This window comes from Montipora foliosa, chromosome 5 (assembly GCF_036669935.1).
Source record: "Montipora foliosa isolate CH-2021 chromosome 5, ASM3666993v2, whole genome shotgun sequence".
Lineage (NCBI taxonomy): Eukaryota > Metazoa > Cnidaria > Anthozoa > Scleractinia > Acroporidae > Montipora > Montipora foliosa.
Window position 1 is genome coordinate 25,305,194 of NC_090873.1, and position 14,738 is coordinate 25,319,931.

Here is a 14,738-nt window from a genome sequence, read left to right on the forward strand (position 1 = left end):
AAATAACCGAAGGAATAGTGTGGGGTTCTTATAACCTGGGTTTAAGGATATTCTCTCTGTGTCTCGTAGATATCAACGAGTGTGATGCTTCGCCTTCTCCATGCGACGGAAATGCCTCATGCATCAACAATCAGGGATCCTACGAATGTTCCTGTCAAGCAGGATTTACTGGAGACGGGGCAAATTGCTATGGTGTGTATAGTTACTTAATCACTGAAGAAGTCGACGTTACGTCAAGTCGCAAAACGGCCCGTCTCGCCTCATGCAGGGTTTATTTCATGGGGAAGCATTCTATTGTTCATGATTTCCGTTCTCCGTCTCATGTTTAAACCAATCAAATTCAATAGCTTTCAATGTGTTTTTCCCCTCTTTATTCCATCGAAACGCTGCTACATAAACATAGAGAGATCCTGTGTGCTGTGATCCGGAACTAGCCGAAAACTATCAATTTCTAAGGTTGAAGTCAAAATTAACGTTTTCTTTTTTTACGGCGCATGTTAAGGAGTTTCTTATAACCAGAGTAAATTAAATGCGACTTTTCCTTTGCTTTCTTGCAGATATCAACGAGTGTGTGGCTTCGCCTTTTCCATGCGACAGAAATGCTGTTTGTAATAACAATGCGGGATCTTACGTTTGTTCCTGTAATGCGGGATTCACCGGAGATGGGTCAACCTGCAATGGTATATGAGTTGATTTTTAAGTCAAAGATATCCTTACGTCACGCTAGGGTACTTTTCTTATAATCTCCTGGAGCAATTACGATATCCCGTTTTTTTCTACTATATGTGCCAACGAAAGTAAAGCTCGCCTTCTCTTTGCGACCGCGCGAACGGAAACTGTACCATTTGCATCGATGGATGTTGTGTACGTTGTGATAATAAGGAAATCACGTCACGAAGAATCATTTCTCACCGCATTGAGAGAACGTCGTGTACACAATAGATCATTAGTGATTTATCTCTAAATTGAAAAATGTCGCAAATCGGAATAAACTTACTAAGATAACCAAGTTCTCATGCTCTCTTGTTTCTATCTCTACTGAAGATATCGACGAGTGTGCTGCCTCGCCTTCCCCATGTGACACAAATGCCGCCTGCAGTAACAATGAGGGATCATATGCATGTGCTTGTCAAACGGGATTTACCGGAGATGGGGCTACTTGCAATGGTATTTAATTTAATTCAGTAACAACAATAATTATTATTTATCATATAGACACTGATGAAATACCAGGATTTTTCCTTTTATTAAAAAAATCATACCTTCATCGCGCGCAGTGAAGATACTATTTTTATCTTTCACGTGTGAGGGTATTGGTGTCGCCATGGTTACTAACGTGGTTAGCCAATTACAAGAGTACTTCCCGCTCAGGGTTATGGAATTTTTTTCTTTTTCATTAGAATTTTGATTTTTTGGAACAGAAAATATAGGTATTATTGTCTTTATTTCTCTTAAAAAGGTTTTATCCGAGTTTTATAACACTTATGTGACAGGCACTTTGCGATAGGTGACCACTTTAATTGCACTATTTTGCTGTTTCGAAAATGAATAGAAAAAGGTGTGTTTTGTGTGGAAATTTCATCAGTATCTATAAAATAAACAAAGCATTACATGGCCGCTTGGGGATACGAACTTTATCTTCTCGTGCTGAAAGTATTTCTCATTCGTTCGCAGATACTTTCAGCACTCGAAGATAAAATTCGTATCCCCGCGCGGCCATGCAATATCCGGTATTTATCTACTTATTTCACTTTTATTTCGGATAAAACTACCGAGGCGGAATGAAAGTAAAGGTTAGGTTTCCTGTACATTGCATTGCATAATATTGAATCGCCATACGTCGCTCGACATTGCATTGCATGAGATACCATTGCATTGGATTGCATAGCAGCGGATCACCTTCGAAACAAAGTCGTAAAGATAGTGTGGGAGACTGATGATATCACCTTTCTGTCTTATAGATATCAACGAGTGTGCTGCTTCGCCTTCCCCATGCGATGGAAATGCTCTTTGCAGCAACAATGTGGGATCTTATGTGTGTTCCTGTAATGCGGGATTCACTGGAGATGGGACCTCCTGCAATGGTGTGTAAGCAGTGTTACCAAATGTGTATCACACTCCAAGCTTTCGTCAGCGGCCACCTCGAGAATTTGTAAAAAATAGCCATAGTTTGGGCTCGTCATGTATGAATAATATTGCATCGCAATACGTCGCATGGCGACATGTTGACAAAAGAACGAGAACTTCAAACCACTGAAAATAATATAAATATGAAATATCCACAATCATCGAAAAGTGTAATCTGACTAGTGGAAATTTATTGGGCTAGCTACCAGGGCTAACAAACAAAGGAAAAATTCCCAAAATAAATTAATCGCGGTCACTTGCAGTAAAATTCAGCTATGCAGCCTTTAATTAATTTGTGATATCTTCGTGACCATACGAATAGGGTTTCAAAATAGTGATCGTTCGTGGTTAGTCTTACGAAGCTCGTTTCATCCCAACCAGTGAAGGGACTCATCAGAAACCTCTCTGCTCGTCAAACGCGTTGAGAACCACGCCCATCACTCGTGAATTTGCGCGATCTGGAATCCTTATCAGATATAAGGCGGCATTGCTGTCATCGTTTAGTTAGCGAACGGGACTTTTTGCGTGATGCCCAACTAGTTTGCCAAGCAGAAAGGTCTCTGATGAGTCCCTTGGTCGGGATGAAACGAGCTTCGTATTACTAACAACGAACAATGTAATTTCGAAAGTAACTGTCAACTTTATTGTCAAAATAATGATCGTAACTAAAAGTAGTCGCCTATAAGCGCGGTTGGCGAGGAGACCTTTGGCTGACCGTGTTTCTGTGAAGGGAATGCTGTACAGTATGTAAAGTGGCGCAAAGTGGATAGAGAAGGTGAAGTAAGGAGGGTAGAGGGATGTGGGGGGAGGGGGAGGTGGGCAGGGAATGGTGTAATTCGAAACTTGCAGAGGCGACTTCAACGCGAGCTTTTGCAGTATTTATTTGGTTTTTATTTACATACATAGATACACACGAATTATCCTCTCTCCTAGATATCAACGAGTGTGCTGCTTCACCTTCCCCATGCGACGGAAATGCCTCATGCACCAACAACGAGGGATCCTATATATGTACCTGTCAAACAGGTTTTTCTGGAGACGGGGCAACCTGCAATGGTGTGTACATTTGCTTAATCACTGAAGTCAACATTAGATAGATGTGCTCTTTACCCTAACCGTAATTTTTCAGCTGTCTATGAGAGATGATTGCTTTAATTGCCCAGATACAGCTGTAAGTGTGAGGATGCCTTCTTGCTTTCATCAGGAGCCCTTTACCCGGAGCTTCCATCTGTATTGTACCCTTGAGTCAACCCTGTCCCGTATCTTTCTATTTTTAGAACTATTACATTTTGACGTATGTGACGTATGTGACTGAGAACATACGTAAAGTGGTTCACATACGTCACATACGTATGTGAGGTAATAAAATGGCTGACCATAGGTCTGTTATGATCAGCTATTGTGAAAACACCCTGTAAAGCCCCTCTGCGAGGTGCTTCTAAAAATAAAAAGATACGGGACAGGGTTGACTCAGAGGGTTAATATGGAAGATGGGGGGCTCAGGGTAATGGGCTCCTGCTTTCATCTATAACTGAACCCGCGCTGTGAATATACATTTCATTTTTTTATGCAATTTGGCTTCCTAGTTCTTCAACTTTCTAGTCATTTCAGGAAGCCAATACCCTTTTCTTTATTTCATTTCACTGTATGTAACTCATTCTTGTGCTTGTAAGGGTAGAATAAAGTTGTTGTTGTTGTTGTTGTTGTTGTTACGTTAGATTACGTTACGCCAAAGTCACGATACCTTACGTTACGTTATATCTGGGACTATAATCCACTGGGAAGTGTTTGGTTATTAAATTGCACTTCCCTTTTCTGACTCCTAATATGCATGCGCACTCTATACCACTAAAATACTGAATACATAAACAAGGAGAAATTCCGTGTCCTGTAATGCGAGGCTCACCGAAAATTAGAAATGTGTAAAGTCGAAGTCAAAGTTAACGTTCCTTTACGCGATGAATGATACCGGCCTTCGTATAACCAGACTCATGAGTCCTACGATATTCCCTTTGCCGGCTTTCTTGCAGATATCAACGAGTGTGCTGCTTCGCCTTCCCCATGTGACGGAAATGCTGTTTGCATTAACAATGCGGGATCTTATGCATGTTCCTGTAATGCAGGATTCACTGGAAATGGATCAACCTGCAATGGTATGTGAGTTGATTGAAGTTTAAAATTGGCCAATCAGATTGGGCATAAAGACCTGTCAATGGTCAATAACCGTTCCCGTAATAGTCAGTTTTGTTAAGTGATCAGTGGGCCGCATTCTTTTGCATGTCTTCTGAGACTTTGCCTATGAACTTCTGGCGTTGCTCAAGACATCCCGATTCTGTATCGAGATATCTACATACAATCATGATATGTTTCTATCTCCATATACACCAATTTACCGGCAATGGCGAAATTTGAATGGTATAGGGATTTTTTTGTCTTGTGTTATCAAATTTCTCGTAGATATCAACGAGTGTGCTGCTTCTCCTTTTCCATGCGACGGAAATGCTGCTTGTAATAACAATGTGGGATCTTACGTTTGTTCCTGTAATGCGGGATTCACCGGAGATGGGTCAACCTGCAATGGTATGTGAGTTCATTCAAATGAAAGTTGACATTACGTCACGCTGTATTTACGTTACAACTTCATTGTACTCGTGCACCGGCGTTTTTAAAGACCGAGTTATTTTTAGATTAATTTTCTCGCGAAACCAGACCTCTTTAGCTAATCAGAAGTCCAAGGGATTGATAATGGTCACTCGTGCAAGAGAAGTATTGCTGTTGCAGGCTCCTAAATATAGGCTCCTGACATCACTCAATGCACCTTTCCAGTACATTGCATTGCATTGCGTCGTATTGCAGGACTTTGCATCGGCTGGGCCAATATAACCGAAGAAAGAATACGCGGTAACCATTTACCCCGGACACACGATATCCCATTTCTTTCTCGTAGATATAGACGAGTGTGGTGCCACGCCTTCACCGTGTGATGCAAATGCGGTGTGTACCAACAACGAGGGATCCTATGTATGTACCTGCCAAGCAGGATTTACTGGAGACGGGGCAACTTGCAATGGTGTGTACAGTAATTACCTCGATCACTGATCAACATTACGTCTCGACACAGAACGACCCCTCTCGTCAAGTTACGTTACTTTTACACCTGGATCGAAAATCCATGGTGAAGGATTTGCTTCTATTAGCAGTGTTTTGTAAATTTGTCAACAAGTCTGTTGCTTTGCATTATTTATACCGGTGAAATTCTGAGCGCATAAACAATAACATATCCCGTGTGCTGGGGTCAGGGACTCACACAAAATTTGGACTTTGCAAAGTCAAAGTTACTTTCCTTTACCCGATGCGTGATAGGAGGTCTCTTATAACCAGAGTAATACGGAAATCCCTTTGCTTTCTTGCAGATATCAACGAGTGTTTCGCTTCACCTTACCCATGTGGCGCAAATGCTGTTTGCACTAACAATGAAGGGTCTTTTGTGTGTTCATGTCATGCGGGATTCACTGGAAATGGATCAACCTGCAATGGTGTGTAAGCAATGGAAGTAAAACATGCAATACATTCGAAGCTCTCGTAAGCGATCAGCTCGGAAATGTCGAGAGGGTTCTTAGCCACAGCTGGTCACTTGCAGCAATGGAACCTCGTTAGCATGCAAGAACTTTGAAAAAATCAGTGTGTCGGATCTTCCCAAGGAGAAATTACAAACTTGAATCAAATAGCACGAGAAAGTAACGTACTTCCTAGATATCGGAATTTTATTGACCTTTCAATCAATGCGAATATTTATAAATGAACAGTTGTTGTCTTGGTGTTTACGTCTCAACGACTGAAGAGGATATTATGGATTATTCAAGAGGAAGTCGTAGTCCCTCAGAGGAGACGTACCATACGGGCGCTTTATAAAGAAAATGGCCGCTTGTGAGCAACTTCGGGGGCCTTTGCGGGCTTCGATCGTGTTTCTGTGGAGAGAAAGGCAATATGAGCTCGTAATGGGAGGAGCGGTTTTAGAGAGAGGGGAAGGAAATTGAGAGTAGAACCGGAAGGCAAATTTTTGAACCGAGATTTTGCTGTATTCATTACAAGTTCACAAGTTTATTCACACATACACATATAAATATAAATATAAATATAATATAACTTCACACGAAAATGGCATAGCTAATCTAGGCGGTGCAGCGTTAAGGATATATACAACACAAAATAACAAACAATAAATATGGGAAAAACACATACATATCTGCTAGAAAGATATAAGGAATAATTTATCAGCAAGATTATAGACATCAAACATAAACCCCCTCATGTACTAAAAACTGCAACAATTTAGTGAAGGTGTTTTTTGAATAACTGCTTTGGTTTTGATTTTAACAACTCGGGGATTTTTTCCAGATTCTAGCTCTAAGCCTTAAGAAATATTGGTTCTGCTTCTTTGTCCGTGAATGAATAACATGAAATTTACCAGCAGTCGCAGCTCTAGTGTTATAAGAATGAATCGAAGCTATCCTAGTGAATAGGTTCTTCAGAATTTGATGTACAAGATCATGGTCAATATCATGCATCAAAACACCTACTGATTTATAATAGATAGAGCATATCAATAGGAAGAATATTTGATTGCAGAAATAGTCGGATAGCATGCTCAGAATTGATAGAGAAGTAAATTAAGCGTAGAGCTTTTTTCTGGAGGATCAAGATTTTTTCAAGATTTATTTTTGAAGTTTGGCCCCAGACCACAAGGCCATAAGAAAAATATGGATTGATAAGGGCATTGTATATATTGAGTAAGACAGAAGTTGGTAAGAAGTGTCTTGCGATAATACCGATGGTTTTACTTATTTCAATACTTATTTCATTAAATTTGTTTATTACCTAGACATCGACGAATGCAGTGCTTCTCCGTATCCCTGTGATCAGAATGCCAGCTGCTACAACAAAGAAGGATCTCATAACTGTTTCTGTTATTTGGGATTCGATGGAAACGGAACAACATGCGAAGGCACAGGTGGGACGAAAGTCATCAAAATAGTTATAACAGACGGAATAAACTCATTTTCCAGGTTTTCTTCCCTCCGTCGAGATAGGAAAAACTTGAGAATAAGGTTATACTGGACGTAGAACTGAGATACGTCCTGTGTCCGTTTCTGGAAAGCCTGTGTTCTGAAATGTTTTGGGCATCGCAGCTCTCTCTGTATCTTAAGAAGGGAGAGATTTGACTCATCAATTTTCATGATCATCTTGCTTTTAGTTATCTTGAAAACATACTAAGAGACCAGATTTTTTTAAACAAGGAAATAGCGATTTCATAATCTTACCACACTTGCTTGTAATTCGAAATCTGATTGGCTAATTTGCCGTTGTCGATAAGAGTCTAGAAAACGCTGCTCGCGTCATGCTCGCGTCAATTGTTTACGCAATTGTAATAGCCAGTAAGGAACGCGCATTTTAGGAGAGAAACCAATCGCATTGCGAAAAGTTTATAGACAACGCTTGCTCCTTGTTTGTTTCATGATCTTCGTCACTCTCTGGAATAAACATCACAGTGATCAAAATGTTGTGGAATCGCGAGGCTGCGCCTCGCGCCATTTGTTAAATGGGTTTTCGGGCCCGAAAAGGTAACGGATACACTTTAGAAACGGTCCCCAGGGTTCCATGTAACAAAATGCACACCGATTTTTGGTACGTGACACGAAGTGTCTTTTCACCCTCCTTCTTAACTCAGTTTGAGACGATTTGAACATCACATGTGTATAAAAATAGAGGCAATAAACGTCACAGTGTACCCGTCTGCTTCTCGAGTTAACGATTAAGACTAGTCACCAATTTACGATAGAGCGACTTTCGTATGACCTTGAAAAAGTGTTCGCAATTTGTTTCACGGACCAATGTTTGGCAAGATTAAAAGCTTCTTCTTATTTCCGCCAAGGAATTTCGTAATATGGGCAGTAAACAGTTCGATTGCCCAATCACATTACTGCATTTCAAATGACGTCAAAGGGAGATGACGTTGTTTGCATCCGCGTTCGCGTTTGTTTTTGTTCGGTAAGCTAATGAAAGGTTTGCATTTTTGCTTACGTTTTGTTTTTACGTTTATTTTGCAAGGTCACATGAAAGTCGCTCTATAGTAAATGTTATTACTGGGTTGCCAGTACTGAATCATGGCAATACCAGTCGGAAAATGAGTAATATTTCTCTGTTTATAATTATTTCATTATTTTATTTTTTTTCCGTGCCGGTAAAAGTCTTGCCTGTCACTCCCCTGCTATAAAGGGTCTTTGTGCAAAGAGTCTTCTGTGCGTATTTTGTTAATGCATCACAGTGTTTACTGAAGTCGCATCTTAGTTGTCTGGCAATTTACATTTATTTTGTACTCAACTCCGCAAAGGCAAAAACAATTGGAAATGTGACAATGAAGAATAATTTGAATGAAAGCTGGTTGTCTCTTTTGTGCTTCATTATTTACGGTCAAGGTTCTTTCAAAAAGGGTTTGATGTGAACTGTTAGAAATTTATTTAATTGCATATGCTTTGTGACACGGATTGTGTGTCTTGTTTGCACGCAAGCAATTGACATAAGAAGTATTTTTTGCCTCTTATAGCAAATATGCTGTTTGTTTCAAAATTTTTCGCTGGGAAAGGTTTTTGTGATATTTCCAGCCTTTGTGAATTTTAATATCATGTTGTGTAATTTTCGAGCTTAACAAATTTGCATACCTGGTTGAAATGGGACACGGGAGGATTTTTGTGGTAGTGCTCTGTAAGCAGCGCGTGCATAAGTCACGAAAATAAACAGACCTGTTGGAAGCGTGTTTGAGTTTCAACAACATGAGCCCCAAAATCAGCAAAAAAATTGTGACGCTGATGAATAATAAAGTAGGTGCTATTTCCAAAACGATGGAATTACCTGGTGATAAATAATATCGTCTTGGAGAGTCAATTTTTGACTTTGCAGAAACAATGGTCAACCTCAAGAGTTGGGCGATTGTGATCTTTGTGTTAAATTCGTACATTTCTTGTCAAACGTTATAACACTTGAAAGAAAAATAAAACTAACAAAAACAAAAACCCGGGGCCTTGCTATCATTTTGACACAGATGTATCCTTTGTTTCGCGAGTAAACATGCGAGATAACTTGATCACGGTGCCCGCTGAATTCGATGTCACTTTCGATTTTGCGATTTACTAGTGCAGCCAAAAGTACAATAACGAAATTGAACGTAGCAAAAATCTCCCAAAATGTTTGTCACTGATGGTAACTTTTTATATCCGCGGTTCAAAATTAATGTTGTTTTCATGTCGTAAATTTTGTGCTCATGGCACAAAATCGATCTCGATCTCGATCGACCACCACAAGTAACCCAGTGTACGCTCATGTAGAGTCTACAATTGTAGTTGCAAACTTATCTAGTCTAAGTTTGCAACCAGACTCTCCATGAGCGTACACTAGGATGCCTGTGGTGGTCGATCGAGAATGAAATATTTTGCCATGAGCACAAAACACCTTGTAACGTTTATTAGATGTGAGAATGTAGGTCATAACTTGCAGTCCTAGTACTAATAAAGAAAGCTGTCGTGATGAAATGTTCCACATGCCAAACAATGAACCCACAATAAAGTAGACAGGTCCAGTAAATAATAATTAACAATTATTGGACGAAGTTGAGCAAAATAATTGATCTGCGAGACACTGACAAATCATGATATTATGCGATAACCGAGGTCAATAATTGTTTTATCATTCGATCACCGAGTTTACTTTTTGTTTTTGTTTCCGAGAAGCCATAAGTGCGCGCTGCCTTGCAGAGTCGAGTAATGGCACAAATCAATTGGTTTCCTTCTCAGCATAATTATATTTGTACGTAAACTTCAAATTGTACTTACAGTCAAACGTTCAATAACACTAGGCACCAACAAAGCTGAAGAATTTCACAGTTTTCAAAGCGTATCCCGACAAGAGAAGCTTTGGTTTAAAGCTCACCATTCTTTTTTCTGGCTTCAGCATAAAATCTCTTCAATACATATGCATTCGCCAACTTGTCCTTCGCGTCGATGACAAGATGCAGTGTGGCCCAGTGGTCAGGGCGCTTGCCTTGACACTTCGTCTACCTTTCTTTCCTTGGGATACTCTCGAAATACGTTGAGTGCAACTTTTGTTTCTTTCTTAGTATTCTCACTGTTCCTTCGATCAACTAAAGATGTCGAAATTTTCTCTGACAACTCGGGGAACCGATCTGCCATTTTCTCACAAGAGCGTGATGTCAACTGCGCATAGCAGAATATTATTTGCAGCAAAACACTTATTTGTCGGTAGTTATTTGCAGGTCACGTCGTGGGTTCTGGGCCAATGAAAGGGAAGGACAAAATACATCGAATGATAATTAAATTTATCTCATCTGACGGACACAGCAACAACTTTCATTAATTAAATCTCAATACAAAGACAGAGAACGGCAGATATATTGAACTTTTAGAAATATTTTATCGATAGCACACCTTGAAATCAAACAAATTATTTCTTTTGTGTTGGTTATTTAAGGTCCGTTTTAAACGTCGCATTTCACATTTGCCGGGCCTAAGAGACAACGGATACATACGGCAGCATTTCATTACGCAGATGTTTAAAAGAGAACAAATTTATCATCAAATATTGTTGCCAGCAAAAGAGGCTCGTGTATTAACTGGCAATGGTGTAAGATATTGGACTTCCGTAGCGGGCAGGACGTTATATCCATAGGAGGCAGGACAATATTGGACTTCGAACAGGCAGCCCCTGGTATATTACGTTTTTAACAGGCTGCTAATTTTATTCATTTAGCCAGTAGTTCGGATTAATGTTTCGAAATTAAGTTAGCTTCTGTTATCTGTTTCCTTTGCTTAGCTTCGCTTATCTGTCTTTCTTTGTTGCTGTACTTTTTTTTTTCTCAGATTGGTCGGTAAACGCATCGAGTTCGTGTGCAGATCTATTGGTCGAACGATCCAATACAAGTGGGATTATATTCTCAAACAGAGACGGACTTTACAACAAGAATATGATGTGTGAATGGACTTTGTCTGCGAACACCAACTTGAAACTGGTCTTCTTCAGGTTTTATACTGAGTCGGGGATCGATCGCGTTCGTGTATTTGATGGCGTCTCAGCTTCGTCTTCTCTGATTGGTGTCTACTATGGATCATCTCTTCCACAAGCAATTACAAGTTCAGGCAACAGTCTCTTCATCAAATTTACCTCTGATAGTTCCGTTCAAAGGAGTGGTTTTGCTGCAAGTTATCATGGTATGTCTGAACTCAAGGTTTGTTTTCATCTTTGAATAAAAAACAGTGACAGTTTGAAGCGTCAAAAACGAAATGCTGAACGTACAAGGTCACATTCTGTCTGCGTTATGCTGAGGCTAGGCATGAATTGTAAACTAGCTTTAAATTTTAGTTCTGACGACCACGACGAAATGCAAGCGTTAATTACATTATTAATGGAGAAATTTTCCCAGTTCACCGTAGCGCTGTTGAATTCCACGTAGAACCTAACAGTAATCAATACGACTTAAGCTTGACGCTAAAAGTCTTTATTTATTTATTTTTTTAACTTCTTTTAGTACCAGAAACTTTATTTGTAAGAAAAATCGCCTACGGCTCGCGCAATTTAAATTGAGAACTTTGAAAACAGTACCTACTTGTTAATAAAACAGCAAAGGCATGAGCAAGATCATACTATTTCCTATACTTATTCATTACAATAGATCTGATCGGCTAACTCAATGTTGCACCTATTTGAAACCCTTTGGGAATAAACGTTTTGCTCCAGGTATAAATTTAAATGTGAATGTTGCATCTTTATGCAAATACAATACACAAAAAATTTTAACCCCGTGAACTGATTTGAATTGGGTACAACATTGACCGAATGCAAAAATAGCTGCCAACAGATTATTCTTTTGTCTTTGTGTTAATTAGCCTAACTAGCCTCGTTTTACAGCCCAAATTCTTTCAAGTTTACGCGTGTGAACAAGGCTAGTTAGGCTAATTAACACAAAGACAAAAGAATAATTTGTTGGCGGCCATTTTTGGATTCGATCAATAGGCCATTTCCGAGTTCATGTCTGTCTCCTCTTCAAAGCGAGTCTATGAGCGAAGTTTTTGTGATGGTAATTAGTTCTACTTTACATATGAATGAAAACTAATTTTCATAACAAAAACTTCGCACTTAGACTCGCTTTGAAGAGGAGGCAGACATGAACTCGGAAATGGCCTATTGAGTTAGAGCCTGGCATTTTTAAATTTGCAGGGCATCAAACATCCGATCAAACAACTTAAAACATTTCTTTTGTTTTCGTGTTTGATGGGCGACATTTTGTTCGTTTAGCCAACCGTATCAAACACTTTTGGCGCGTGCATGCGTACCACGCTTGCTCAGCCGCTTATATCCACGTGTTTTTTACGTATTTGTGACCCATAGTTCGTTGCTTGTGGAGTTTGATCTGAGTTAAATCAAACATGTTTTAACCATTTGGCCACTCACTTCAACATCAGCATGTTCGGTCACCAAACGATGTTTGATGTTCTTTAAACGCCAAACATTTCCCGTTTGTCCAGGCCCTAAGCCGATTTGGTCCATTGTCTAAACCGAGGTTAAGACTAAACTGCTCCAAAATTGTAATAGAACAATAAAAGACGTAAGAAAATATTACACCCGACCGTCTAATTATATACAAGTTTTTTGGTGGGTCCGGTGATTAAGATCCTTGCGGAATAGAAATTTCTGTCAAATGGTGATCACGATAGGGTATTGTATTACCCTAATTGCGAATAATGAGGTCACATGTAAAGGAGAAAGGATTGTGACACGAAGATTATGACTCTCAAAGTCGTTGACTTTTAGGGCGAAAATCAATTTGCGTTTGACTTTGTATGTATTTAACTGAAAGTGAAAAAAAAACACGTTAGATGAAATTCTTCCACTTCTTGTTAAATGCTTCTAGCTGTTTGTTTTTAAGAGCAATTTGCCTGAGGGTATCAATCTTATTACTTAAGAGAGGGGGGAATCTGTCAAAAGTTACGACAGTGTTGTCTTGAAAACAGCAAAAAATTAAGTATTTGGCGACAAGTAGGACGTAATTTAAGACATTACATTCATTTAGTTCGAAAGTTTGGAGGGTCCTTTCACACCACCATTGTTGAAAAGCGATCCAGAACGCAGAGGCTATATTACATTGGAAGAGCATGTGTGAAAGGGTTTCAGGTTCAGTCTGACATACCCAACAACTCTCGGAGTCGGACAGCCTTGCTCAAAACAAGGAAGGTATTGTTGGGCGTAAGTTGTGTACGACTTTGAGCTGAAATAATTTAACCTCCTGCGTTATGAGGAAAGGCAACACATAAACATTTGTCAAGCTTTCCTTAGTAAAGCCATAACCTAAGATTTTAATTTCATGCAGATGTGGGTGGTTGAAAGAAATGATCAAGGATGGCCGCATAAGCAGAACGAGTAGTGATGCTCATATTCGAGGAATCTGACGAACTGATCTGATTATGGTTGGGGGAATCTGTGGATTTAAGTTTTCGTCTCACTTAATTATAGTAATAACCTTTGTGAAATATATGTGAAGTACTTTACACAGTCTTATCTACCAATATCTCTACTGTGTTACAATATGTCTGGAATGTCAATTGTTTCTTCAGTTGCTGACTCCATACGTCTTGAGGGTGGCAGTACACCATTGCAAGGGAGAATTGAAATCTTTCGTGAAAATCAATGGGGAACAGTGTGCGATGACAGTTTGCAAATAAACACTGGTCACGTTGTGTGTAGACAACTTGGTTTCCCACCAGCCAACAGTGTCATTGGAAGTGCTGCATTCGGCACGGGAAGTGGACCTATTTGGATGGATAACGTATACTGCAGCGCAGAAGATTCATCGATCGATCGTTGCAGCTTTCCTGGATGGAACATTGAAAACTGTGTACACCAAGAAGACGCCGGCGTGGTTTGCTCGACAACAATACCATAACATTGCAACAACGTTGCTCATTTCACTTACCAAACCCCTCGAGGCAACTGGAAAGAAAGCACTCGATCTGGCCTTTTGAGGATAATTATCTTATCCGGTGGATAAGTTACTATCTGGCAGTTTCAGTTAGTGCAAGGATTTCATTTTTTTTTTTTTTTTTGTTCGCATAACTGTGAATTATGCCCACTCTAGGTACATCTAAGTAAAGTAGTATATGAAAAAGTAATATTAACAATTATCATGGAGTATATTTTATACTCTGGATAATGACTTTTCCACTGGGTAAAGTTATCTTGCCTTTGAAGAACTAGGGCCAGGAAAATAAACTTCATCTTCTTGGAGTAAAATGAGTGCTAATTTCCGGTTTGTTGTTGCGTTTTTTTAGTGATGGCATGCAGTAAGGCGTCTCTCCTTTTAACTTTTAACGTTGCATATTTGTTATTATCACATAGTTTCCTTTAAGAAGCTAGTTGGCTGCCAACAGGCGACAGCGCAGCTGAAAAATCCCGAGTCCAAATCGTGTAGGTAAATATTATTGACAAAAACATCGCGTTTCCTCTAGGCCGCAACATACTTGATCGCATCCTCCTGGTGGCTACTTAAC

General features: G+C 39.6%; 1 protein-coding gene across 1 annotated transcript in view; it reads left to right on the forward strand.

The window, feature by feature from the left end:
• Positions 1 to 14,134, forward strand: part of LOC138002510 (fibrillin-1-like) — a 20,428-nt gene extending 6,294 nt beyond the window's left edge. Inside the window, exons 9-20 of the mRNA XM_068848546.1 lie at positions 70 to 192; positions 558 to 680; positions 1,045 to 1,167; positions 1,962 to 2,084; positions 3,034 to 3,183; positions 4,158 to 4,280; positions 4,585 to 4,707; positions 5,075 to 5,197; positions 5,541 to 5,663; positions 7,010 to 7,138; positions 11,058 to 11,405; positions 13,806 to 14,134. Of these exons, the coding sequence (XP_068704647.1) occupies positions 70 to 192; positions 558 to 680; positions 1,045 to 1,167; positions 1,962 to 2,084; positions 3,034 to 3,183; positions 4,158 to 4,280; positions 4,585 to 4,707; positions 5,075 to 5,197; positions 5,541 to 5,663; positions 7,010 to 7,138; positions 11,058 to 11,405; positions 13,806 to 14,134 (1,940 nt within the window). The remainder of the gene's footprint in view (positions 1 to 69; positions 193 to 557; positions 681 to 1,044; positions 1,168 to 1,961; positions 2,085 to 3,033; positions 3,184 to 4,157; positions 4,281 to 4,584; positions 4,708 to 5,074; positions 5,198 to 5,540; positions 5,664 to 7,009; positions 7,139 to 11,057; positions 11,406 to 13,805) is intronic.
• The last annotated feature ends 604 nt before the right edge of the window (positions 14,135 to 14,738 follow it).